Source organism: Harpia harpyja, chromosome 20 (genome assembly GCF_026419915.1).
Source record: "Harpia harpyja isolate bHarHar1 chromosome 20, bHarHar1 primary haplotype, whole genome shotgun sequence".
Classification (NCBI taxonomy): Eukaryota; Metazoa; Chordata; class Aves; order Accipitriformes; family Accipitridae; genus Harpia; species Harpia harpyja.
Window position 1 is genome coordinate 18,120,319 of NC_068959.1, and position 25,968 is coordinate 18,146,286.

A 25,968-nucleotide genomic window follows, 5' to 3' on the forward strand; every position below is an offset into this window, starting at 1 on the left:
AGTATTTTTATTATCTTATGCCATATAATTTTCTCGAAATTGAAAATGGTGTGAAAAACAATGCTAATACTATGTTATACTAATCATGGTTACAATTTACAAGACCTTTAATTCCTTGAAAATTTACATGTCTTGCACCTCATAGAGTACTGGATTTTATTTACCTGAGTTTTTTGGCTTTCTGGCAGGGATAAGCATGTTAATTTTCATACTCAGGTGTCCTTTTCACAATCTTCCAGTTTGTTGGCAGAGGAGTCAAAAGGATTTTGGGTTACAGTTGTCTTTATCTTTTCTTGCTACAATGCCAGTTGAATCTAATGGAAGGTGCTGCCTTGTGCTTAGCGGGTAACAGCATGCTGTGAGCTTTGTTCATGTAATTACTGGAAAGAGTTAGTCTAAGAAGGGCATAATCCCTTCAGGAGAAGGTGTTGGTGATGGAAAAGTAATTTGGTGCTCTGCAACTACTGCAGAGAAGAGTTACTTAAATGCCACTCTTGCCTTCATTGTGGTGTTCTGGCAGTTGAAGGCTTTAACAGCTGCTTGGTTATTTTCACTATTAAAAAAAAAAAAAAAAAAGCCCTGACTGTAGTTGTAGAAGTGCTTCTAAACTTGTAATCAAGGGACAAGTTTGTCTGACATTGGCTATTCAGGCTTTATCTTGAATACTTTATGAAATTTAGACTTTTAGTTAGAGGGCGTTGTGATGCAGTGAAGTCCTAGTACAGTAACTATAGCAGTAAAACATATAGGAGCATGCAGAATACAGAAGTGCTTGTTTTCAGTATTGGCTTGGTTAGCTAAACAAAAATATCATAAATCCACCGTACACATCTTTAAAGCTTTCCTTTGGTACTCCTAAACTTGATTTTGTTCACAGTATCAGTTTAGCATGATGAAAAGAGTGTAGTTATGCTGCACAGAAAAGTTTTTAGACAATATTTATGTAAGATATTGTACAAATGAAGACTTTGCTGAAAAGGAAACAGTGTGCTCTGTTAACCAAAGGTACTGTAGATAGCATACTTTTGCAAAAAAACTATGCTGTTTTGGAGAAATAATGACCAGAGAAACCATTTTGCAGAGCTGCTGTGGTTGGAGAATATGATATATTCAAATACACACATGGTCTAGGTAAAAGTTACAGCTTTTTTTATTCAGCATTCAAATTCAAATTGAAATCCCTTCTCTACCTAGAAAAGCTGCAAAATGATTCCATGAAAGACCTATGTATTCATTTCCCATTCATTTTCCTTTGCCAAAGAACAATTGTTCACTTCCTTTGTAATCTAATTGTTGTTTATTAATTGACTCCTGAAACATAAGAAAAATACCTCATTTTATTGCAAAAGATAACATGACATTTAAAGAACCTAGAAACTTACAAAATGTACATTAGATAATACATTTCATTAGGAAGATGTTTTTTATCTAAGCTAGCATATTTACTGAGTATTGTGGCTTTTTCAAAGGACCTATAGTACACAAAACTATTAAAAGCCCTACATGAACTGCTGTTACATGACAGAGAGAAATCAGTATTTTATTCATACATTCTGAATTTTTAAAGAAAGTTAGGTCGACTCTGTAAAACAGCAATTTCAAATACAGTAATTTTGGAATATGCCATGTTCTGTGCAATGTTTTATAAATAGCATATCGTAGTTGTCATTTAAATATGTCTTTCAGAGAAGCCTACGATATTTTGAATGCAAGTGCTGTCAAGTAGCTGTGGTTTTGGGGTTCTTTTTATTGTTGGTTTGTGGGTTTTTGTGGGTTTTAAAAATTTCATTTAAGAGAGTGTTTGTGTGGATTTCTAACATTTATTTCCTACTCTGGGAGCTGGTTTTAGGCATTACACAATAATCTTCTAAATCAGAGAAATTTTTATAGCCAGTACTGTTATATTCTAACAATCTACCAATTTCTATTGTTTTTCCAGTCTTGACATCACAAATTGCATAGTGTGTATCTGGCAATTTTTAAATTTCCTGTATGAATTAATAATTAATTACTAAAATATTTTAAAATATTAATAATAAATTAATATTAAACAATAAACCAAAAAGCAATGCTTACATATTACATTTTCACATATCTTAGATTGTCCAATTATGTGTTACAAAGCTATTAAATTTTAGGTATTCTGTGTTGCTAGGATATACAAATTTCTATGTTAAATCTAAACAAAACATATAGCAACTAAGCAGTCTTAGCCTCTTGCTGTGGCTTATGCATACCATGACTGACACTTTCTCATTGTTACCTTTTAACGTAACAAATAGCCTTTTGCTCCAACATTGTCTTTAAAATTTTGTGTAGAAAGCCTATTGTGTGTGACATACCGTGGAGAATACTGGGTATAATAACTTCATGCATTTAGTAAGTATGGTTTTATTGTGAAAATATGATGCTTATTCTTTTGTAGGAATAATTTACTTCTGGCATACTTTATTTTCAGTTAAGCTATTGCATGTTTTGTGTTCATGGTAATCAGAGCCTCTGCAAGAAGAATTGAGGGGGTTCTGTCTGTGTTTCAGATAAGCCTTTTGTTTGGATCTTAAATATTCTAGAACTTGGCTGGCTGTTGCTACTACTGCTTACTCAAAAAAAATCTCATTTATTGTACTGAAGTCCTGAAGTAGAGAACTCTAGGAGCAACCTTTCCAAAGGACAGTGCTTTAGCAGCACTGTAATTTCATGTTTTCTTTCAAGGAAAACAGATGTCTTGAAGGGGGTGAATTTGAAAACAGACAGGTAGGCAGAAAGGCAAGTCAATGTTCTTAAATTGCAGCATTGGGAGCTGAGGGTTGGCTGGCCTACATACCTTAAGTGTTTCCATACTGCTGTGTGTGCATATGTTAAGAGAATTTCATAACCATATATGGATAATCCATACTTTACTGATTGAGCGAGAATTGAAAAACAACCGACTGAGGCATATGGAAACAAAGGCTAATTTTGACTGGGAGATTAAGGATTAAAAATTGTCTACAGTACTGAATTCCATCAAGATCAGACATGAAAATATAAAACTTGTAACCATTTAAATCAGTATATTTCAGTTTTTCAGAAGTATTGATTTTTGTTCAGGTCATAAGAAAGACTTAGAGCCTTACTTATAACTATCTTTGGTTGGACTTTCTTAAACTAAATAGAGTATTTCAGTTCTTGCATAGTTTTACTGACCCCAGGAATTGATTGGTGCTATGTGGTGAACCAAAATACTGTGGTTTGTGTAAATTGAATAATCTGGATCCTTTGGAAATATATTGAAGGCATCGTATTCCTTATATATGCAAAACCAAAATCAGACAGCTTAAAGTGGGCTTTTTTTTGCTTATTAACAAAAAGACAAAAAGATTGCTTTCATATAATATCAAACAGTTCACTACAGAAAAAAAACTTACTGGTTTTGCTAGTGTTACACCTGTTGGCATTGCTTATTATTGTACCTTTACTACAGAGGATATTAATTTTAAAATGTTATTTTAATACACAAGAAACATTTATACACTAATAAATCCTTCATTTTATCAATTATAGAGACTAGTGCAAAACAGGAATGCTGTTGGCATACCAACATAAGCAGTACAGGTATCTGAGTGTAATATAATGATGTGTTCTGATGTAATAATTTAATTCTTACCATCGTTATACCCACAAAATATTACTGAGGAGCCTTTCTGTCACACTAAAGGCATCCATTTTGCTAGTAAAAATTCATATAAGGCTTTTCTTCTGAAAAGCCTCTAAAATAATGATAATTTTGTGTCTGTCATTTCTGTACTGACTGAATTTAATATGGATATGTTTTTTAAACTCAGTCCTTTAAAATTTTGATAAACTAAGCCATATCACATAGCTTACTCTCTTCTAAATGAAGATTAGTTCTACCAAAAAACTTAGTTCTTCCAGACCAAATTCTTCTGTGCAAAGTTGTTTATAACGTGTTTTCAAATGTGTAGTTAACCCTAAGAATTCAGGGAACACAGAAGTGTACAAAGAGTGTATAGACATTTTTAACTAACATTGCACAATTAATGAAGTATAATTTGGAAAAACAGGATCCAAGGGTTAATCTACTGAATACCCTGGCACCATTTGAACTAATTAATCAGAGTTACTTCTAAGAAGAGGTCTGTAGTACATTCCACTAAACATAAACTACATTATTCGGGCTTTACAGTGTGCCCTTTAAACTTGCTTTGGAAAATCTTTTCCCCTCTGCCCCCCATATGAAAGGTGGCTATGTTTTCATGAGCAAAATAATAGTATCATCAACCCTAAATTAGGTTAAATTGGCATACCCTGTGCTAGCTGTTACCTTGACTGTTTTTGAAGGAAAGAAATAGCTGCCTTGACATCTGATAAAATCTTTTCAGCATATGTAGTTTTTTGATATGATACAGATAAGTTCACTGAATATTATTTTTAACGATCAATTTTGTATCATTTATAAATTTACATATATCTTAAGGCCAAAACCCCACACTTTGGGATATTTTGGTATAGTGATACACATCTTGAATGGACAAATTGGGCAAGTGGTTTACCAAGACAGTAGCCAAAGTGGTTATTCCCCTCTATTCAGTAATTGTGTGATGACATCTGAGGCATTGTGTCCAGTTTTAGGCTTCCAGGTAAGTGAATGACATCAGCTTACTGGAGGGAGACCACTGAGATGATTGTGGGCTGCAGCACATACCATGTGAAGAGAGGCAGTGAAAATTGGATTTGTTCAGTCTTTAAGAAGTGAAGGCTTAGGAGAGACATCTTATGATCTGTGTAATTCTTCTTGAAGGTGTGTTTGGATACAGCCAAATTTAATGGACACAAGTTAGAACATAGGCAATTCAGATAAGATGTTAGGAAAAAATTTGGAACAGCTTGCCCCAAGGGGTTACGGATTCTTGTCTTTGGAGATACTCAAAAATCAAATTCAGCTAATTGGACCTTGCTTGAGTAGGGGGTTAAGACAAATTAGCGAGATATTCTCTTGTTTTATGATTCTTTTCAGAGAAGTCTATTAAATGGCTGAAACTTCTAAATGGTTGCTTTTTTAATTGAACCAATAAAAGGACAGAGTAAAACTTGACCTGAAATTCTTTTTTTGTTGTTAAATGACAGCAACAAAAATATTTCAGCAGGTATGTGAAATAATGGTAATTGTCTCCTCAAAGGAGACATTTGTTTGAACAACGTAGATTCCCCTGAATTTGTTCTCGATTATGTGGTTTGTTTAAAAATGAATGAAGTTACTTCCTTTTAGTCCATGTTGCTCATAAATAGGAAATGAAGACTGTGTGACACCCTTAGCTTTGTCTATCATTGTTTTTTAAAGTAGATATTTAAACCTCGTTATTTTTGGAAAGTTGGAAAAAAAAGTCTTTACAAAGCATATGGAAGTGTCCTTGGAAAAAATGAGAAAGCTTCCTTTTGAAAGAAACAATTTCTTTTTGAAAATAGTATCTTCATGCGCCTTTATTCAGTGAGACGATTTAAGTAAATTCCGTTCTTTTGATTTCTCAGATACTCTAAACATTCTTTAACTTTGTGATTTCATAATAGCACATTTTCAAGTGTGTGCTCTCAAGCCTTTTTCTGTTCTAGTGTCTTTTGAAATGTAAAAGGATCCATAAGGAAGTCAAATCCACCAGAAGCATTTTCTTTTCACCTTTTTTGTTTTTCTTCTTAACTCCTTTTTGTCGAGAGCTGGATGATCAGATGGTAGCTTCTGCGGTGAAGCTGGATTTTGTTCTGCTTTATCCAGCGTTTTCAAAATCTGATGAAATCTTCCTTCTTGTTGTCTGAAGTCATATTCTACACTATGGAAAAATGAAGAGATTTAAGCTAGTAAGCGAGAAATTCCCTCTTTAAAAAACATGTGGAAAGGATGCTTACCTCATTAGAATAATTTGGCATTATTCAGTATTAGAGCCTTGTTAAAACGTAAGGGTGTATAGGTTGCTGCTTTGAAAATAAGTTCATCTCTTAATCTTTTCTGAGGGAAACCTTTTTCTTTATATGAGTTAAGAACTCCAGCATTGTGCCCAAAACAATGGGACAAAAATTAAGGGAGAGAAAATGAAGATGTACTAGGATGATCTTTCAATGCATTTTATTCAATGGTCAGGTTTTGATACTGTAATCTAACTCAGTCATATGCTTGGCATGAATTCAAAACTCTCACATGCTTAACTTCATGAAATATGAGTGTCCCCTGCTAGGACTCCTGCTAGGACCAAAAATATATGAAATTAAGCAAATATGTAAGTGTTTGAAATAAGTGGTATTAGTTGACAGGAAAGTAGAATGTAACTCTTTTTCTCCATTGAAACTGATAATTATTATTGATGTCAAATGAGAGCCAAGATGTTAATTAGATAGAGCACAGAAATAAATATAAGGTTCCAAAGAATTGATGTGGACAGTGATTAAGCAGTCCGATGCAAGCAGTACAGTTAAACAAAAGCAAACAAAGAAAAAAAAAAAAAGAGGCAGTGCTGTATGGTTTTTCAACCATCTTGTCTGGACAGGAGAGTGGGAGTTTATCAGCTGTGTCTGCTGTGGAGGTTTTAGCAGGCGGAGAGGAGAGTAGAAAGGAGCTGGTTGTATTTTCCATAATGCAAGCTCTTTGGGAGGAAAAAGGCATCATCATAGGGGTGTTGGGATGTCACATTAAGGCCCTGAACCTGATTTGGGCACTGAGTAGAAGAAATCTGTAAAATTAGTAAATATGCATATCTTTGAACAGTATTAATTTTGAGTATTTGTATGTATATACAGATCCATAAACGTTGTTGAATAATATATTAAAATTAACTAGAAGCTTGTTTCCCTCATAATTAATGTGTTTTGGGGGTTTTCATTAAATAAAGTAACTCAGCTGGCAAAAAGAAGGCAATAGGATTATTCTGATTTAGAAGAACTTGAGAGGGATCTCTGGATAAGGAGCAATACATAATAAATATAAAAGAACTAGAAGGTAGTGATATAAACAGCAAATTTGATCAGAGTGTCTTCAATTTTACTGGCTTATTGCTAAAACTGCAACTTAATACTTCTCAGTAGTCACAGATCACAAGCGCTAGAAAATTAAATGTTCAGTTTATAGCATATGTAAGGATAGTATCTGCTCATGTTCTTTTTTTTCTTCCCTTCTTCAAAGTTTCTAATTTAATGTTGGAGAGATCATTTCTAGAGGCAAGAGGTCAATTCAGTCTACATTTAATACTGTCCCTTATATGCTGAGATAACTGTTTGGTTTTGGTTGCTACTTACATTTGTTTATTATAATACAAACATCTGTCTTACAGGATCTGGATTGAAAGTTCCAAGTCATCTCACATAACCCTGCTGTATAGTTAATAAAGATAAATTTACAGCCACTATATACTTGGTCACTGTTAGACTGAAAAGCTCTTTATTGCTTTACCAATCAGTGTAATCCACACTTGGATTGATATGAGATTAGTATGTTGTTTGATTCAGGGACTGCTTAAAATGTGCATGATAAAGAGTGTTCAGTGACAGTAACCCAACATTCTGCTTGCACAGTGTTTGAATTACTGATGAGTTAGGTTCTTTAAGAGCAGGAAAACAGGGAGCAAGATGAAACACTTGATTCTATGATTAATGAGAACAGTGATGCATTAGTGGAAAAAATACTTGCATGGATCTTTCAGGCTACATAAAACACAGGAATTGCATGGGTTTGTCTAGAGCAAAAACTGATAACAATTACTTCTTTCAGAATGTTGTCTAATGAATATGTTAATTCAAATATTAGTTCCTCAGAATGCTTTTTTCATAACCACGTCTTGTGGAACATGTCTGTAAAGTGAAAACTATTATGTTTCCTTGCTGTCTCCTGTTTTATCTCTTAAAACTAGAAACTCTTTAGAGGAACCATGTTCTCTTGTATGTATTCTAGTCATCATTGCACTGTGACACTCCAGGCACCGTTATCATTATAAACTACATAGTAAATCAAAAAGGCACATCAATGTTTTGTTACTTCCTCTGTTCTTTCCTTCAGATACTTGTGCTTGTTGCTCAGGATCTTTCCCATATTGAAACTGTGTAAACTAAACACACAGGGTAAGCATCATAGCTTATTCTTCCGAAGAGAGAAGGCATCCTGTGGTAAAGGGTAGTTTGTACATAAATTCTCGAGAGTGACCTCTGTTCCTGTATAGTCCAATAAAAACGCACAGAGGTTGTCTGTTCAGAGACAATGATGAAGTAAAGGAAATCTGTTTTGTCCTGGATCTTCCTTTTTATACAGATTCAGTTTGTGCTTTTGGATAAGTCATGTAACTTAGTGGAGTAGCCAGTGGACTGTGGAGAAGACTAACAACTTTGTCTCAGAGGAGTTGTGGTGTTTAATTTGTGACATGTCAATTACTTTGAGATTTCATTACCAGAGGTTTAGGACGTCAGTATTTGACTGAGTTGTATGTTGAACAATAGGTTCAAATGCTGTTCCAACCCTGACTTCACCTAACGAGCTTATTAAGCTCTTTAATAAATTTGGCTCATGTAGAAAATGCAGTGTGAAAAACACTTCTATGTGGATATAGTCTATTCAATTATATCCATAAAAAAATTTAAAGTCTTAGTGCTCAGAAACTGGCAAAGCTAATGGTCTGCCATATTCTTTGAAATAAAGGAAAAGTTTTCAACCTAAAAGATAAATTCTCTTACCCTTTATTTTTGCAAATGAAACATGTTTAAATATCTAAAACCTCTGGAATACTAACACATATGAATATCTTTGAAGGAATAAAAAATGTCTAGGAGATGTTTCAAACCAACTTCTTAATTTTGCAGCATAATGTCTAACTTCAGTACCTGATCTTCACAATATGTGATTGACAAGTTCATTTTCTGCTGAGCTTTTTTAAAAAAAATAAACTTTAAAACGGTACAGCACACCAGAAATGTGATAGGTATAGCAAGGAAAACGAGCATGCAATATAAGTAATAAGCTCATCAGCTGCTAAGTCCTTTAAGTAAAGTGTCCCTCACAAGAAAGGAATGCAAAAAGACAGGATTAATATAGCAGTATTATAATTTCTCCACTACCTTTGGTTTGAATATATATTCTCTATCTCCCCAAATGAGGCCTAAGGTATCATATGTAAATTTCGACCATACATTCATCTTCCTTTTCATTCTCTTAAGTCTGCAGTGTATGGTAGTACTGGAAAGGATCTAAAATGGTGAAGTGTGAGCTCCAGCTCTGAGTATGCTGTGTTTGCGCAGTATGTTACTAATATTCTGTGAAGAACCTAATAAATCTTATAGAATCAAATAACTGAAGATGTGTGTTTTCTGCCTTATAACTGAGGTTGCAGAGATTAGATAATGTGTTTATAAATTGGATGGAAGCCCTATAAAATCCCTTGCTGAGCAGAAGAGCTATGTATGCAGTATAACCAAGACTTTGTACCTGCTAGCTTTTTGGTTAATGGCTGGCAAGCTGAAGACTTGAGTTTGTATAGACATAGCATTTGAATCATGTACAGCTTCCAGAACACAGTACTACGAAGTTTTTTGGTCATAAGAGTTTAACATAAACTGCAGTTTAAACTTGGAGTAACTTACACTCAAATTGCACTCTCTTAAAATAATAACAAATAAACATTTACTGAAGTGGGAAGTGTGGGAGTTTTGTTTTTGTTTTGCACATGAACATGAACTGTAGCTATAGCTTACTGGCATTTGGCAAATTGAATGTTTGGTCTTTTCCAAGATCTAAATTTATTACAGAAATCCTAGCTTTAAAAATGTAACACACAAAGGGAATTTCATCATCAGAAACGGCATCAAAGGTTTTCAAAGCATGCTAGTAATAATAATGCTGTAAAACATTAGTGGGAGTTTTCTATATGAATTCTCAGAATTACAGTACCTCTTTCAGAAAACACCAATACTGTTTTCTACTTGGGGAAACAAACCAATCACCTCACACATACCACTTGGTTTTTTGTTAAAAACTGGATTAATAATAATTGACACCTTTTATAGCTGTGAGCAAAACACTGTATTAGACTTTTGAGATATACAGACAATACAAAATTGTGTGAAGTACCTGTAAATGATACATGCGGTGTTCTGACAGGTGCTGCAGTTGTTGAGGTCTTGACCAGTGTGATAGAAGTTACGCCTGTAATAGACAGTAGCTCATGTGATGTGTATTTATAGATACATTAACAGACCTCTGAATCTTTCATGTATAAAAGTAATTCTGTTCAGCACTTCTATTATCCTTACTAAAAATTCTAGTGTCAAATTCTAAATTAGAAGGTTGCTTTAAAAGACCCAAACCCTATGTTGATTTATGTTTTTGTCTTGCTTCTTTCCCACCTCATGCTGTTAAGATTCTGGTGGTTGGTTCTTGCATGAATACTTGTTATGAAAACACTTAGACATGCAACTGCTTCTTATAAACACACTTTAAAGTATTTGAATATCCATGCTTTTGGTGAGTCAATTTGATCTCTGCCATTATGCTTTCCATTCTTCTCCCTTTCCACTTGGGTATAAACAAGTCAGATTTTTACTGCTGATAGCATACAAATTTGGAGTGTTAAGAAAACAAGAGAAGTGACTTTCATACTTAACACCAACTAGAGTTGAATTATATTTTATGACAGAGAGATCTGCATTAGAAACAATTTGAGGTCAGTGGCTCATTACGTCTGAAGGATGCATAATACTTATATTTAACAAGTTTTATTTGAATTAGGGGAGTTCAGTTGGTACCAAAATAATTTTCTGATTGCTTTTGGAATTAAAGTGGAGGTACTCCACATGCATTGTTGTGCTACCTCCACGAGTACTTGGAATGTTCAGTTTTACTGCTAGATGATTCTAGCAAGATGGATTGAAGCTTATCATTGAATCTCAGTGTGAAACTTAAAGATATTTGGCAAAATTTTTGTTTTCAACCATGTGGTAACTGAACAGAAATGGACTATAAATATTGCTGAATAATCTGACGGTGCTTCACTGCAAGTTACTCTTTGTAATGGTCGGATTTGCAAACATAATTGAAACTTGTCCATTCTGTCATACATAACTACATGCAGGGGAGAAGGAGTGGGTGTTTTTTCCTGTAATTTCCTAAAGAACTGTAGTTGGGTGGTAGTTGTATGAAATATACTATAAACAAGTGATTGCTTAAGCTTAACATGTACTTGGATGCCCTCACCCACCCCCCACCCCCCAGCCTTGGATCTAGCTTCTAAACTGAACTTTGGGGTTTTGGTGCTTTATAAATATTATTCCATTTTTGTTATCAGTATGTCTATATGGATTTTGTCTGTTGTGTCTAGGTTATTATGTAGTTGGTGCTAGAAAATCATATGGGCTTTCGGATAGAGAAAAATGACTAAGAACAACTCTCTGAGAGAGGCTAGTTGGAGTTGAATTATATGGGAAAAATGTTACATGGAATAAAAATTTATGTGGGCACAGTGGAAACTTACAGAGGTATTTTCGTGCTAACAGCCAGATGGACATTACTGGTTAATATTTCCAGACAAAAAAGGTAATGTGTACACAGTAAAATTACACGTTAACTTGATTGATACCAATTTTTTTAAATGAGCGTAAATTCATATTTGGAGTGTGAGTTGGAGAATTATTCATCAGAAATGCAATAAGGTAATGTCAATTCCCAGATAAAATACTTTGAGAAAGAAAGTATTCTGAAGAAAAATAAATCTATTTTGAAGAAGTTTCAAGAAAATTGAGGTGTATAAAATTGTGGCTTCAGTTAGTTATATCCTGACAGTTTTTGGACAGCCACGCAAACCTCTTCTGTCCACATGGGAACAAGTGCAAAGACCTGGTGCTGAGGCATGTGGACAGTTTTGCTTGCTTATGAAGGCAGTAATGATTTATTGAACAGAAGCATGTTTTTGCTGATATGAACTGTTTCCGCAATAGGACTGCTTTGGCACTAAATGCATATCTGACCTTGCTGGTAAGAGATAGTGGGCTTGCTGAAAGGGGAGCTTTTGCTAGGACTTAAGAAAAAAAGGAGAGTTTATAATCTCTGGAGGAAAGGGCGGGCAACTTGGGAGGAGTACAGGGATCGTGTTAGATCATACAGAGAGAAAATTAGAAAGGCGAAAGCTCAGCTAGAACTAAATCTGGCCACTATCGTAAGGGACAACAAAAAATGTTTTTACAAATATGTTAACAGTAAAAAGAATCCCAAGGAGAATATCTATCCTTTAATGGATACAGAAGGGAACGTAGCAACCAGTGATGAGGAAAAGGCCGAGGTACTTAATGCCTTCTTTGCCTCAGTCTTTAATAATGAGTCCAGTCATCCTCAGGGTACTCCACCCCATGAGCTGGAAGGTAAGGATGAAGAGCATAACATACCCCCCTTAATCCAGGAGGAATTAGTTAGGGACCTGTTACGCCATCTGGACACTCACAAATCTATGGGACCTGATGGGATCCATCCAAGAGTACTGAGGGAACTGGCAGAGGTCCTTGCCAAGCCACTCTCTATCATCTGTCAGCGTTCCTGGTCAACAGGGGAGGTCCCAGAGGACTGGAGGCTTGCCAATGTGACTCCCATTTATAAGAAGGGTCGGAGGGAGGATCCGGGGAACTACAGGCCTGTCAGCCTGACCTTGGTACCGGGAAAGATTATGGAACGGTTTGTCTTGAGAGCACTCACACGGCAGCTCCAGGATAAGAGGGGGATCAGGCCCAGTCAGCATGGGTTTACGAAAGGCAGGTCCTGCTTGACCAACCTGATCTCCTTCTATGACCAGGTGACCTGCCTAGTGGATGAGGGAAAGGCTGTCGATGTTATTTTCCTAGAGTTCAGCAAGGCCTTTGACACTGTCTCTCATGGCATACTCCTTGAGAAGCTGGCGTCTTGTGGCCTGGATAAGTGCACTATTCACTGGGTGAAAAACTGGCTGGATGGCCGAGCCCAGAGGGTCGTGGTGAATGGGGTGAAATCCAGTTGGCGGCGGGTCACGAGTGGTGTTCCCCAGGGCTCGGTGTTGGGCCCTGTTCTATTTAATATCTTTATTGATGATTTGGATGAGGGGATTGAGTGCACCCTCAGCAAGTTTGCAGACGACACCAAGTTGGGAGGCAGGGTCGATCTGCTTGAGGGTAGGGAGGCTCTACAAAGAGATCTGGACAGGCTGGATCGATGGGCTGAGGCCAATTGTATGAAGTTTAACACGGCCAAGTGCCGGGTCCTGCACTTGGGTCACAGCAACCCCATGCAGCGCTACAAGCTTGGGGAAGAGTGGCTGGAAAGCTGCCCGGCAGAGAAAGACCTGGGGGTGCTGGTTGACGGCCGGCTGGATATGAGCCAGCAGTGTGCCCAGGTGGCCAAGAAGGCCAATCGCATCCTAGCCTGTATCAGGAACAGTGTGGCCAGCAGGAACAGGGAGGTGGTTGTTCCCCTGTACTGGGCACTGGTGAGGCCGCACCTCAAGTCCTGTGTTCAGTTTTGGGCCCCTCACTACAGGAAAGACATTGAGGTGCTGGAGCGTGTCCAGAGAAGGGCAACCAAGCTGGTGAGGGGCCTGGAGCACAAGTCTTATGAGGAGCAGCTGAGGGATCTGGGGTTGTTCAGTCTAGAAAAGAGGAGGCTGAGGGAAGACCTTATCGCTCTCTACAACTACCTGAAAGGGGGTTGTAGTGAGGTGGGTGTTGGTCTCTTCTGTCAGGTGGCTGGAGATAGGACAAGAGGAAATGGCCTCAAGTTGAGGCAAGGGAGATTTAGGTTAGATATTAGGAAAAATTTTTTTACTGAGAGGGTTGTCAAACATTGGAACAGGCTGCCCAGGGAAGTGGTTGATTCACCATCCCTGGAGGTATTCAAAAAGCAAGTGGACAGGGTACTCCAGGGCATGGTTTAGGGGGCATGGTTAATGGTTGGACTCGATGATCTTGAAGGTCTTTTCCAACCGAAATGATTCTATGATTCTATGATTCTATCATGCTATGTTAGTATATTAGACTGTTGGGTTTTGTTGTTCTACTGCATACAGACTTTAGCTAGATGGAGACTGCCAACTCTCAGGTGTCAGTGCCTTTGTATCTAACACCACAGATCTAAATAAAAAGGGTAATAAACTGTGTCTCACACTGGGTTTGGTAAAGGCAGTGTCATCTAAAGCCACACTATAAAGAGACTTGCTTCTCTGCCGAGGCCCAAATACCAGAAAAAGGGCGTAAGATACTGTTTTTGCGAACTCATCTTTAAATATCGCAGGAAAGATTCTTTCAGTAGCAAAGGTTTAAAGATTGGTAACATCTACTTTACACTTCTGATGAATTACTAATATTAAAGTGCACCATACCCTTCACTGAGGGCTCTGGATTTTTCCAGGTCTTGGATTACATTCAAAAGTACTTTAATCTTCTCCTGGTTCGACTGCAAGGATTCCTCTACAGACTGCAGCCTGCCTTGGAGGGCACAGAGTTCACCATGTGCCAAATGAATTTGATTTATTTCACTAATCTCTTTGGTGGTTTGTGGTTTTATTTCATTCCTTGGCAGATAAGACTTTATGTGAAATCCTTCTAAACAGCTGTTACACTGGGAAACATCTGACTGGGTAGAATTTTTCTTGATTTCTGTATTGCATGACAAAATAGATTTTGATGCATTACTGCTGGTGAATGACATTATTGTGTGATCATCATTTGTTAATGTCACACAGCTGGAATCTGTTTTGTGCTCTCCTGCCTGTTGATAGTCTCTGAGGAAACAAGGAGATGAACTGTGATTTGATGGAGGTGATAATGGAGTAGTTTCCTTACTGCTTGCATCTTTGCTGGCTGCAAGCGACTCGGGATCACTTTCATCTGCTTCACAAGAGTCAGAGTGAGGATTACATTCACTGCAGTTAGCAGAATTGCTTAGGCAAGGGTATGTTTTTTCAGAATTAGATGACAGCGTGCTGCTTTCATTATTTTCATTGCTATTTATGACAGTAGAAGAATGCAGTGAATTACTTAAATTCATGGTTGTGTCTGGTGCATCCATGGAAACATTGCTGTCTTGTGGAAAACTCACATGTATGTATTCAGGCACCTGTGTAGAAACAGTTGTCTTCTCTGATACTGAGAGATCATCTGAGTGGATAGGTCTATTGCTTTGTGGTTTTGATGGTCTTTGACTTAACTGACGGTCCACCTCACTATTTCTAAATCCATCTTCCAAATCATTAGTTATTCTTAAGTAACAGAGATCTGAAGACATAATGTCTCGTTCAGAAAGATTGCCATTTACTTGGATAGAATTTGCAGGCTCCGTTGGCATTTTTGTTAATGACTTGCTTACTGTCAGCTTTTTCTTTTTAAAAACCGGGAAGTGTTTCCTGAGGCTAGGAGATGTTTGTATGGCAATATTCCGAAGCCCCTTCTGAGCCCTTGGAAAAGATGGAGATTGATGTAGCAAAAGATCGTGATCCCTAAATATTTCTGTTTTTCCAGTTGTGAATGCTATATCTTGGGCAGGATTAGTATCCAGTTCTGTCTTTGTGTTCACACCATCGTCCTTGAATCGAACTTGCTGAGATTTGGTCCTGCGGTGGTGTGGCTGTCTCATAAAATCAGCTGAATCCAGACTGTTCCTTTTCAATAGCACTGGGCGCATTTTCATGTTTTGCTGGGCCATTGAATCACAATTTAAAGTCTGTAAGTAACGTGTTTCTTTGCGACCCATTTCATTTGTCATTTAAACTGTATGTTAAGATTGTTCCTAAGATGCAAATGAATACCTTATCCCTGAAGAAGCTAAGCTTTTCGTTCTTCTTGTTATTATGTATACTTTTAACTGACATGCTCTCTTTAGGGATGTTCTTTCAAATTTAATTGCTGATTAGACCAAACACTAAGATAAAGAAATTAAATATCAAATTTAAGGAAAGATTTCTTGTAGCTAGGAAATGCAGAAATCCTTTTGTTCTGAGGTTGACACCATCTTCTTATTACAAAGTTGCAACAGGCTGTTATGCTTACAGTTAACTAATTTAAAGGTAAGGTTGAGTCTATGGTTTTCCTGATGGCTTTTATTTGACAGTTCTCCATTAGTGATGCAGCTTTTTTAATGATGGACAAGTCACATATGTTTTATTTGTGTGTTGTCTAAACAACAAACATAATAACTTTGGGGGGCATTTTCATTTCTCACAAATAGTTTTACTGATGGAATATATCCATTAATACCAAACTGAATTGCTTTCTTTATAGAGAGCTTTTCTTCTTCAGCCATCTTTTTAATGTTGCAAATGAAACTAATCTGCCCGAACAGTTAAGCAAAATGTAACCACTTCTGACAAGGCAAAAATACAGCATCCGGTGTGTTTCAGTGAGAGGTTATTGATGTGTCATTTTTACTTCAGTTCATGCAAATACAAGGCCAATTATATCCAAGGGACTGTTTCATTTGGGAAGTTCTGTAAATACTTTGGCATCAGAAGAGTGGTCCAGACCGAATAACCACCAAATGCAGAATAACAGGAAATGTCTCCTGAAAGTAAAAAGACAACAGTTGTAGATGAACAAACTGCCAAGCACTGTAATTTTCTTCTGCTGTCTCCTAACAGTTTTTCATCTTCAGTGGTTTTGTAACTTTGGCAGTGAGATACTTGTACAGAAACTGAAAAATGTTTTATAATTTTTAAGTGCTTAAAGTTTTCTTCATATGAAATACAAAACACCAAAACCAGGTATAAAATATTCAGAGTAGTAGTTTTCTCTTTGTGATCAGTACTCATGTGCAGGCCTGGATCTTTTCCCAAATATGGGTCTTAAAACTTAAATCTTCAGATATGAAAATCACTATTAAATCTTGTTATGGATGGAATATAAAAAAAAATGAACAATAAAAATATAAGTTCTTAATTTGGAGGCAAGTTGAAGTTCAAACAAAACTCAGAATTTTTTTTTTTTTTTTTTTTGAGTTGCTCATTTTAAATTGTTCAGATTTGAGTACGACTCTTGGTCAAGGAAAAATAAATTTATTTTAAAATGTGATTAATGCAAATGGAACCTTTTCTGGGGAGATGAAATCTCTTTCCCATGCAGTATCAATTATTTGGGAATCAAGGCTGAAAGTGGCTACATATATGTGTAAAGTGTTCTACTCAGTTTGTTTGCAGGACACTGGCCTGCAAAGCTGTGATTTGTCACATTTGTCCAGAGCTCAGCATGAAAAAAAAAACATTAAACATTTTGAGTGACCACTAAAACTTACATTTTTGAAAAACAGTTAGGACAATAATACAGTCATAACAACCATGTATTACATTAGGATGACTGGAGGAAAGTAAGAGAACATTTTATTATGAAGCCAGCTGTCACCAGAATTTTACTTGCAAGTATCTTAGTCTTTTTCAAGTGTAATATAACCACTAATCTTTTTTGTACCCCCAAAAATAAAGCTTTGACTGATTTGTCACAGCTGGCACTTAAATTATGAGAATGTTTGCCACAGAGACATCTTATTCATAGGTTAAGGTGTAATGATCATTGAGCACTTCCAAGTTCTCTGTATTTATTCTATAAAAACAGTATTATTGGTGAAATCTGAACTACTATTGATGTCACTCCAAATGTAGATTATGAATGCATCCCCTGCATTGAGTACCAGGATGGGTCATTCATAAGTTTGTGCTCAAGTGTACACATGGATGATTCCTTTAAACTAGGCAGTCACACCCAGGCTGTTTAGTGGCACGTTTTACTGATTGAAGGATTGTGTAGTGTATTGTTCCCTCTTTCCTGGAATATGAACCCATGTGCTATGATGTGTTGACTGGTGGCACAACAGGGTATGGGAAAGACATGTAATAATGCATTGCTAATGAACATGTCATGTAGTAGAGCTGCAGTAATAAAGGCAGTAAAAGTGAAAACTAAGTCTTGCACTTCACCCATGTGAGTAGACAGCTTCGCATGTGACTAGCAATCACATAGGCCAAGACTAATCTGGTTGCTTCATTATTTTCATGTCAAAATGTAAGTTACTTTGATAGAATTTTGTTGGCAACCTTTCTGTTACAAATTTAGATTCATTATGGCTTCCTGAGATGTGGCGTCTACTCACCTATATGTATATTTAATTTCTACGTATTTTAGCCAGGACTTCTCACTCCAGGTTTCTACAGTGGTAAGGATGGTTTTGCTCTTTCTTACCCAAAGAATGTGTGTGATAGACTTCCTTACAAATGTGAATTCTCTTACCCAAATCATTCCAGAATAGTTTGAGCCAAAATTCCGTATATGCAATGAATAGTGCTGGACTAGTAGCAGATTTTAAGTCCTGAATTTCAAAATTCACTCATGAGATGTACCTGTATCTAAAATATCTTTCCTGTATTTTTAATAAGTTATGCTAAATCTGAAACCAGCTGCTAGAATAGATTACGGATAAGAGGAGAAATTCATGCAAAATATGGGAAATATTCTATGGGATTTTTAATAATCGAACATAGTTCGCTTTTCAGATTGCAGTGATTTTTATGACTGGGGCTAAATTCCCAGCATAGTGTTAATTTACTATTAATGCTGTTCCCTGTTAATTCACTGATGGTTTCATTAGCCTTGCTACTTCCATTATCTTAGTGTACTTTTTATTTAAGCATTGCACAAACTTTACCATATTTAATTCACAAGAATTGATGAGATGGGTGCAGTGGGAAAGATCTTGTTACAGAATATAGCAAACTGTTATGTAACCTCATGTAACGTTTAGGTAATGTAATATAATCTAAGCAAAGTAATGTGATATTATTAAGTTTTAGAAGAAAATGAATGTTGGATGATTTCACTGCAGAGAGAAAAGTTGCATAAGATATCGAGGAAACAAATATGTACATTAATACTAAACTTTCATGATATGCTAGCATTAAGTCGCTTAAATCACTGTACTGCTTGTTCGCTGGAAACAGGTATACGCAATAAACAAACAGTTTCTGCAAATTAAGTTCCAGTGCCAACTTCTGAATTCTCATATCGTCCACTAATTACTGGAGGCTTTTTACAGTTTTGTTTGAGAATTTATCCAAATACTGCCGTAGCATTCTCGACTTCCCATCACAGCTGCTGTGCTCCAGGCAGGTGGACTACCTTAAAAGTACTTACCCAATTAAATTTGGAAAGAAGCTTTAGAAATCTAATCCTTTGTGTTTTAAATACAAGTCCAAAGCCCATAAAGGTTTTAGGAGAGCTCTTTACTTTGGGTATAGAAGCATACGAGCTAGATTCTTGCATTTTTAATTTGCAAATTGCTATTTTAATTCTGTGTGTGATTTTTAGCTACCTTGGCATCTGCTAGTCCGGGATTCCTATAAATTGTTGTAATGAAAGTTTTGATGCTGTTATTTATGTTAAATCAAGCTGAAAAAAATGTATAGATAGGAATGCTCAAATATTTGGATTGAAAAACCCAAACTAGTGAATATCAATGGGTTATAGATGTCTGTGTTTAGATTAACAAATCAGTCTAACATTGCCACTTACTAAGTTTAAATAACATTTTCCCTTGCCCAGGATATTATTCCTCATTCTTTTCTGGCACAGCAATTTACAGGTCTTGTTTTGCTCATCATTTCACATTGACTGAAGTATGAAAAATTCTAAGGATCTTTTTTATTAGAAATGCTTTCAATGTATTAATTTATGTCACTCATAACGAAAAGCCTCTGTCAGTTTTAAATGTATGTCTTGTCTTAATAAAACAACAGTTTATTTTATTAAATTTAACGGGATTTAGTGTCTGCCAGGGTTCCATGACCTCATATCCAGCTATCCAGCCTCTTCCTCCCCATCTCTTCCCTGGGCAGCTGCTCATCAGTCCTGCAGAAACACCTTGTGCCTTGGTTGTTTTGCTTAATTAGCACTGTGGATTTGTTCCAATCTCTTCATTCACTGGTTGTTGAAGCAAGTGGCCTATTAGGTGCTTGGTAGTTAATGTTATTTTGAAATGGTGCATATTTCATGTTCCTCTCTTCAGTGTTTTGAGTATGTGAATCTGACTGATAGATACCATCGCATTTTTTTCTTTTATGTTTGGCTTAAACTGTTAAAGCAAACCTTGATTTTTAAAGTCCCTACATGCTTTCTGCACAAACTTCTTAATGGTGATAGTTACTCTCCAGTGTAAATTTATTCTAGCACCAGTGTAATTGTATCCCAGGGTGTAATAAGTGAATTGCCTGGAAAAGAATAAGGTGCAAAGCCTGTCACCTCAAACAACAATGGAACTGGTTTTCCAACCTCAAGATTGTGTTTTTGAGTTCTTAGAAATGCACACACAGTTTAGTTAGCCAGTCAGGCAGAGGAAATTTGACCACAGGAGACGGTTATATTTTTTTATAATTATTCTTCCATCTTTGCTCCCTCTGCCTTCCTGATTTCTTGAAGAGAGTCAAACACATTTCTTGGCTCATATTTCAGTTTAATGACTGAAGCTGTGGGTAGAGGAGTGCAGCTGTTAAGGATAAGTGGAGATTATGGGAAACTGCATGAAGTGAAAAAGTATGTAGCTAAGGGCAGTGGGGATTTTGGAAGAGTGCAGATGTGTGAGTGTGGTGGTTCTGGGGGTTTTCTGCAGTTTGTGGAAAAAGTTAAATATTTGACGTGGTTTTCAAACTCATTCAGTTGCAGTTTGACACCTTAATTTTCCATTTTACTAGTTTGCTCAAAAAAAAGTAGTGTTTTTCCTTGTAGTGAAAGTGTGACATATATTTGTAGTATTTTGCTTTTCTTTCCTGCATGTGTTAAAGCCAGTATTTCTTGAAAAACAACTTTGGACAGACCCTCTTCAATAAATAAATAAAGTCACTAGGCTGAAAGCATTTTGTGAGGGCTTTCAACAGGAAGATAATTAGTGTAATTTACCTTGTCCTTTTGAGCATCAGCACTTTAAACTTCCTGATTCACTCTAAATTTTTGCCACTTCCAGATGATCTATCTACCAAAGATTAAACAGCAGATGAATTCAAGCATTACAGATACAATGGTAGCAGACAGAGCTGTAATAACCATAAGATAATATATTCAGAGTGAGTAGTTTTATGTCATGTCTGATTTGTGTTTCATCCTATATAATACTGATTTTCTGATATGCAGCTAGATGGACATTTTCATTTTAAAGAGTCATCCCAATTTATTTAATTACAGTTTGTGTTTGATAATAAGCCGTTTCCTAGGTGGGAGTATCATGATTCTCAATTTCTAAGAAATTTGTGTGACTGTCACTTTCCCTTTATGTTGCAAATCTCTCCGATATTCCTAAACTATTGGCGGGACAAGAGGCTGCATGTGTTGTGGCTGTTACGAACTGCGTGCTTGTTAATGGCTGGGTGACGGACTAAACACTGCACAGGACTCATTCCATATGCAGGTTCGCCCCGCCTTTCATCAGTCTGAAATGAAACTTTCTTGTTTAAAAAGTATGAATTCGTGCTTTAAGTGCACTGGTTTGTATGTCAGCTGTCTTCATGTTCATTTTCTTTCTCTGTCAGGAACTTCAGCAACAGAAGTTGGCCAAGCTGTTTAATTTAGCCACGTGTCTACTTTACAAAGCTTGTGTTGCCTTTTTTCCCCAAAATAATGAGAGATGTTGAGGATAAGTTTAGATATGCTTCTGAAATCGCTGCAGACTTAAGTGAAACACCACCAGATAGCATGAAGAGCTAGAGATGGCTTTAAAACTATTGGAATTGGATGATGCTAAAAATTCTCTCCTTTCCCCTTTTCCTGCCCTTTTGTTGCAATAATATAACCTTAGGTGAACTGCATTGGGTTCCCCTTGTCCCCAAGCCTAAATGTAAACAATAGCTTGAGGTTGACTGTCTTTGTTTTCCCTCTGTCTGCAGACCTGAGTCAAGCTTAGATGCTTTGCCTTTTTTCTTCTTTTCAGTGCAGCATGAGTTTTAAAACATGCATGTTGGCAAAAATATGATGAGACAGATTGCTACCTATTTTTCTTTTGAGATGTAAAACTTACAGCTGGGATGAAAAATACTCTATCTAGTGTGGAAGCAATCTTTAAAACTATAAAGCAATTTAATAAATTAGTGGTTCTGTAACTGTCAAAATTCTTAATGCTATTATCCAAAATTTCCTTTGTTCAGTATTCTCTCAAAGGTAACCTCTAAGGCAGTAATCACAGTAAGTTGTTCTAGGATGGATTATCATGAACATCTTAATCTTTATAACCTAAGAAACATCAGTGGAGTTTACAGTCCTATTTTCTGCAAACTTCTAAGTTCTGTAAGGCCAGAAAGGAGTTCATCACGGTCTGGTGGACTGCAGAACGGTTTTTAATAGTTTCACCTTTAATTTAAGGTAATCTTCATGTTTATAGCAGGCTTTTGTATAGTAGCATCAGGTTGTTGGGGGATTTTGAGAGTCTGGGGTATAATGATAATAGAATGATGGAATACCATTGTATAAGCAACTTGTAGCATTCTTGTGATGTGAGTAGCTTTAAAGATAAATAAGGCTCATACTTCATTGAAAAGTTCCTACCCTTTTGCATCATAAAAGCATTCCTATGTTCTTCTCATCCTAAAATGTCTATTGAGTATTTTTGAAACATTATTCATTTTCACTATTGAATTAATCAGTGATAGATTTTTTTTAAATGCAGTTTGTAACCTTATCAGTACATACTGCTAGGTTAATGTTTTGGGCAAAAATAAAAGTTGTAATTGAAGTTTTCATTTTATGAGGAAAAAAAAGATCAAATTGCTTCTGAACAGGTTTTTCCTGTGCATATTTTCCTGCACTGTGTCAGGTTGCAAGGTGTTTTCTAATGTTATCATAGACTTATTTTGGGTTGGAGCTGGATTTGGATATTTGTCAGGTTAAGTTAGAATAACATCTCAGCTATTCTTGCTATCTGAACCATACCACATCCAGTTACATGTTTTTATAGCATCTGTGGCATGGTTCTGCTCCACTCATTTCATGAGTGTCCTGACAATTCTCTAGGCTTCCCCAGTCTGAACTAGTGATGGAACATTTCCATACTATGGAGTTTGTGAATTGCTGCTGTTGGTTTCACCACAGATTTATAGGTCTGGAGTTGGTGCCATGTCTGCATTTGAAAAAGGTGGTATTTAATTCTAATGTTCAATCAACAGCTGTAGCTGTAATATGGACACTGCAATTAGGTGCTATCTTTCATCTGGCGCTTTCACCAATTAGTTTCACAGTATTACAGTCTCCAGACTGGAGGTAACCAAAATGATTAATTTTGTGGCGGTCCTTTAAGAGTCCAAGTCAGTCTTAAAAGTACCCCCATGAAGTGCTGAACCGCACATGAGAAATGAAGTTGTGAACTATGACAAAAACATATCCCACTTTGCAGTTACCTGATGTACCAGTTATATTCTCTAGGACACATACATAATTAGCAGTTGAATTATTTTAAAGTCATTAATACTAACGAACTGAACTTTGGCCCCAAAATTTTTATTAGGGTCTGCAAAGGACTGTCTCAAAAATTCCATAGATGTTTCATTTCTTTTCTCATTCAAGATTTCCTTTATTATTTTATTCATTATGATGTTACTGAAGTACAGCTGTTTCTATGATATGCTTTGGTTTGTTTCTTGGATTTAACTCTTACAATTGATTTGTGTAATACTTGCCCCACTAATAATGTTGCTGTAAGAACAGATTGTGAGAGTCCTCAAACTAATTCTTTTAGTTTGTTTTATTTCACTATTCACATCTGTGCTGCCAAATATCCTCTATGTTACTGGCCCACATTTGGCACAATCTTAGTTCTCTGTTTCCATCTGTGTACCCTGGTTTTATGCCTAGCACCTGGGCAAACAGGTAGCTGTGGTGAGCTCCCACTGGATCATTGAGGGTCCAGTCAAGCACTACAGATGCAGCAAAAGATTTCTGCTGATGCAAATTTATTTCTCCCCAGTCAGGACAGATGGACTGGTGAAAAAAAACTCTGTTGTCAGGAGGTGTCTTTCTAACATGAGTAGAAACTGGATGAGTTTCTTGGAACTTTTAAAAAACATGAAGTGTGAAGAGAAATAAAAGGCAAAGTCAGAGAGAACTTTTTTGGCTTCCTTTTGTATTGCTCTACATGAAAGCTTCACTTTTTAAAAATCTTGCATAAAAAGCCAGTACATCTGCCTGTACAGGAAAAATAGTGCACGTTCCCAAACCTTGCAAAATCCAGCCAAGTACAGCTTTATTTTCCTTGATGCGGCCTCTTTAAATATAGCGTGAAGTTCTATGTTTCAGTAGTGATTTTGTTCACAATACCTCAGCTAATTTAAAAAGGTGGGTGTATTTGTTCAGTTAGAGCTTCAGGCTTAATTTCAAAATGGCAAAATTCTGAAATGGCAAGGTTGTAATGTTCAGAAGACTTACATAGTATCTTTCTGACAACTTAGACACTCTAAACTATATTGCTTTTTCCGTGGCTTTTGAACATACCATGTAAGCAGTATTGACTGAACAGTCACCAGCTTTATATGTTAATGTTAACATGAAACACCGCAGTCTAATTATTTTCCATTCACAACTATTCTTCAACCTGCAAATGTCCAAAACTTGTTGAGGGTGTCAGACTCAAATGAAGCTCAAGTTCTTCCTTTTATGAATCTAACATTCAGAGGCAGCACATGGCCATCACAGGTATTTGTTGCTAGCAAAAAACACAGAGCAAGGGCAGTGTGTCATGCAGTGAATGGCTTGGTATGCAAATCTTGATGATTTCACAAGATTTTCTTCCAGAACCTTACTGGCACTGAAACAAAAAGGTTTTTTTCTTTTGAAAAAACCCTTTAAGACTAGAAGGAAGAAGTTTTAGCAAACAGATTTTAGATAGTGTTTCTTGCAGAAGAAAGTGGATGGAAATGTACTGAAAGTTACAGATTAATTGCAAGGAGGCTTCTGAAGCGAATATTTTCAGATGAAAGTGGATGAAAGAAGCAGAGCCTGTAAAGTAAAAACAATCCCCCAAAAGTACAAATTTGCAGCTTATTGTGATACACAGGAAGAAACTGCCAGAGAAGATGAAGCTGCTGAGAGAGATTTTTAAATGGTCTCTGTGTACAGGGGCCAATCATTGATTACAACAAGGAGTTTTACTGCTTTGGGTCCCACAGAATAAAGCAAAAAGCTATTTATGAAGGTAAATGTGTTTATTATAAGAGGCGGAATAATTTGTGTAGCGTAGTTTGGTATCTTGAGTTTTCTCCAGTGCACAGGCTGTCTTGTGTAGTATTCTTCTGTCACTTACTCTCATTGGCCAGTACACAGAATATCCTGTTCGGATTGTGTGCACTGCCATGGAAGAGTTCTGTATATGTTCCTGTACATGGTCAACTGTTCCCAGCTGCAGTGGTTTTGGTAATGTTGAATGAACCTTGCTTGAGCACCTACGAAGTGAGGACCTAAGAAGAAGGCCTGAACTTTTTTACAAATCCTGCTGACAGGTTTTGTGAACCACCTCGAGGTGGGATTAAGGTGGATGGAGAGAAGGGTCTAACACAGATAAGTAATACAGGGTAGGATGTAAGCTTCTGACTTCAGAAAGGGAACATTTCAATGATGGAATAGATTATAGGAGTTTATGTCTGAGTGGTATTACAGCAAGATTTGAAAATTACTTCAGGTTGGTGAGACTGGGTAGAGAAGATGCTGCAATAGGTCAGCAGAAAAGTGGAGTTAACTAAGCAAGTTTTGGGAATGAAAATTGAGTGTGGTTTGGCTATACTTTGAGATGATGCAGTGCCATTCCACATGAAGTGCTGAAGATGCACTGAAAGATAAAATCATGATTATCTTATTTCTGAATATAATTTTCAGAACTATGGTATGGTACTTGGACTTCCTTTAATAAAAATAAAAGTTCAGACATTATCTTCGAAGAGATGATACATTCCATTGACTGTTTCAGAACAAAAGGCTTCATGGGTT

The 25,968-nt window shown here is 36.5% G+C and overlaps 2 protein-coding genes across 2 annotated transcripts in view; one reads left to right on the top strand and one right to left on the bottom strand.

Moving 5' to 3' along the window:
• Nucleotides 1-25,968, top strand: part of DOCK2 (dedicator of cytokinesis 2) — a 214,181-nt gene that overhangs the window by 86,401 nt on the left and 101,812 nt on the right. The window lies entirely within an intron of this gene.
• INSYN2B (inhibitory synaptic factor family member 2B) overlaps nucleotides 1,133-25,968 on the bottom strand; it is a 44,349-nt gene continuing 19,513 nt past the window's right edge. Inside the window, exons 2-4 of the mRNA XM_052772077.1 lie at nucleotides 14,358-16,534; nucleotides 10,097-10,171; nucleotides 1,133-5,825 (exon numbers count right to left, since the gene is read on the bottom strand). Of these exons, the coding sequence (XP_052628037.1) occupies nucleotides 5,645-5,825; nucleotides 10,097-10,171; nucleotides 14,358-15,739 (1,638 nt within the window). The 5' untranslated portion in view covers nucleotides 15,740-16,534 and the 3' untranslated portion in view covers nucleotides 1,133-5,644. The remainder of the gene's footprint in view (nucleotides 5,826-10,096; nucleotides 10,172-14,357; nucleotides 16,535-25,968) is intronic.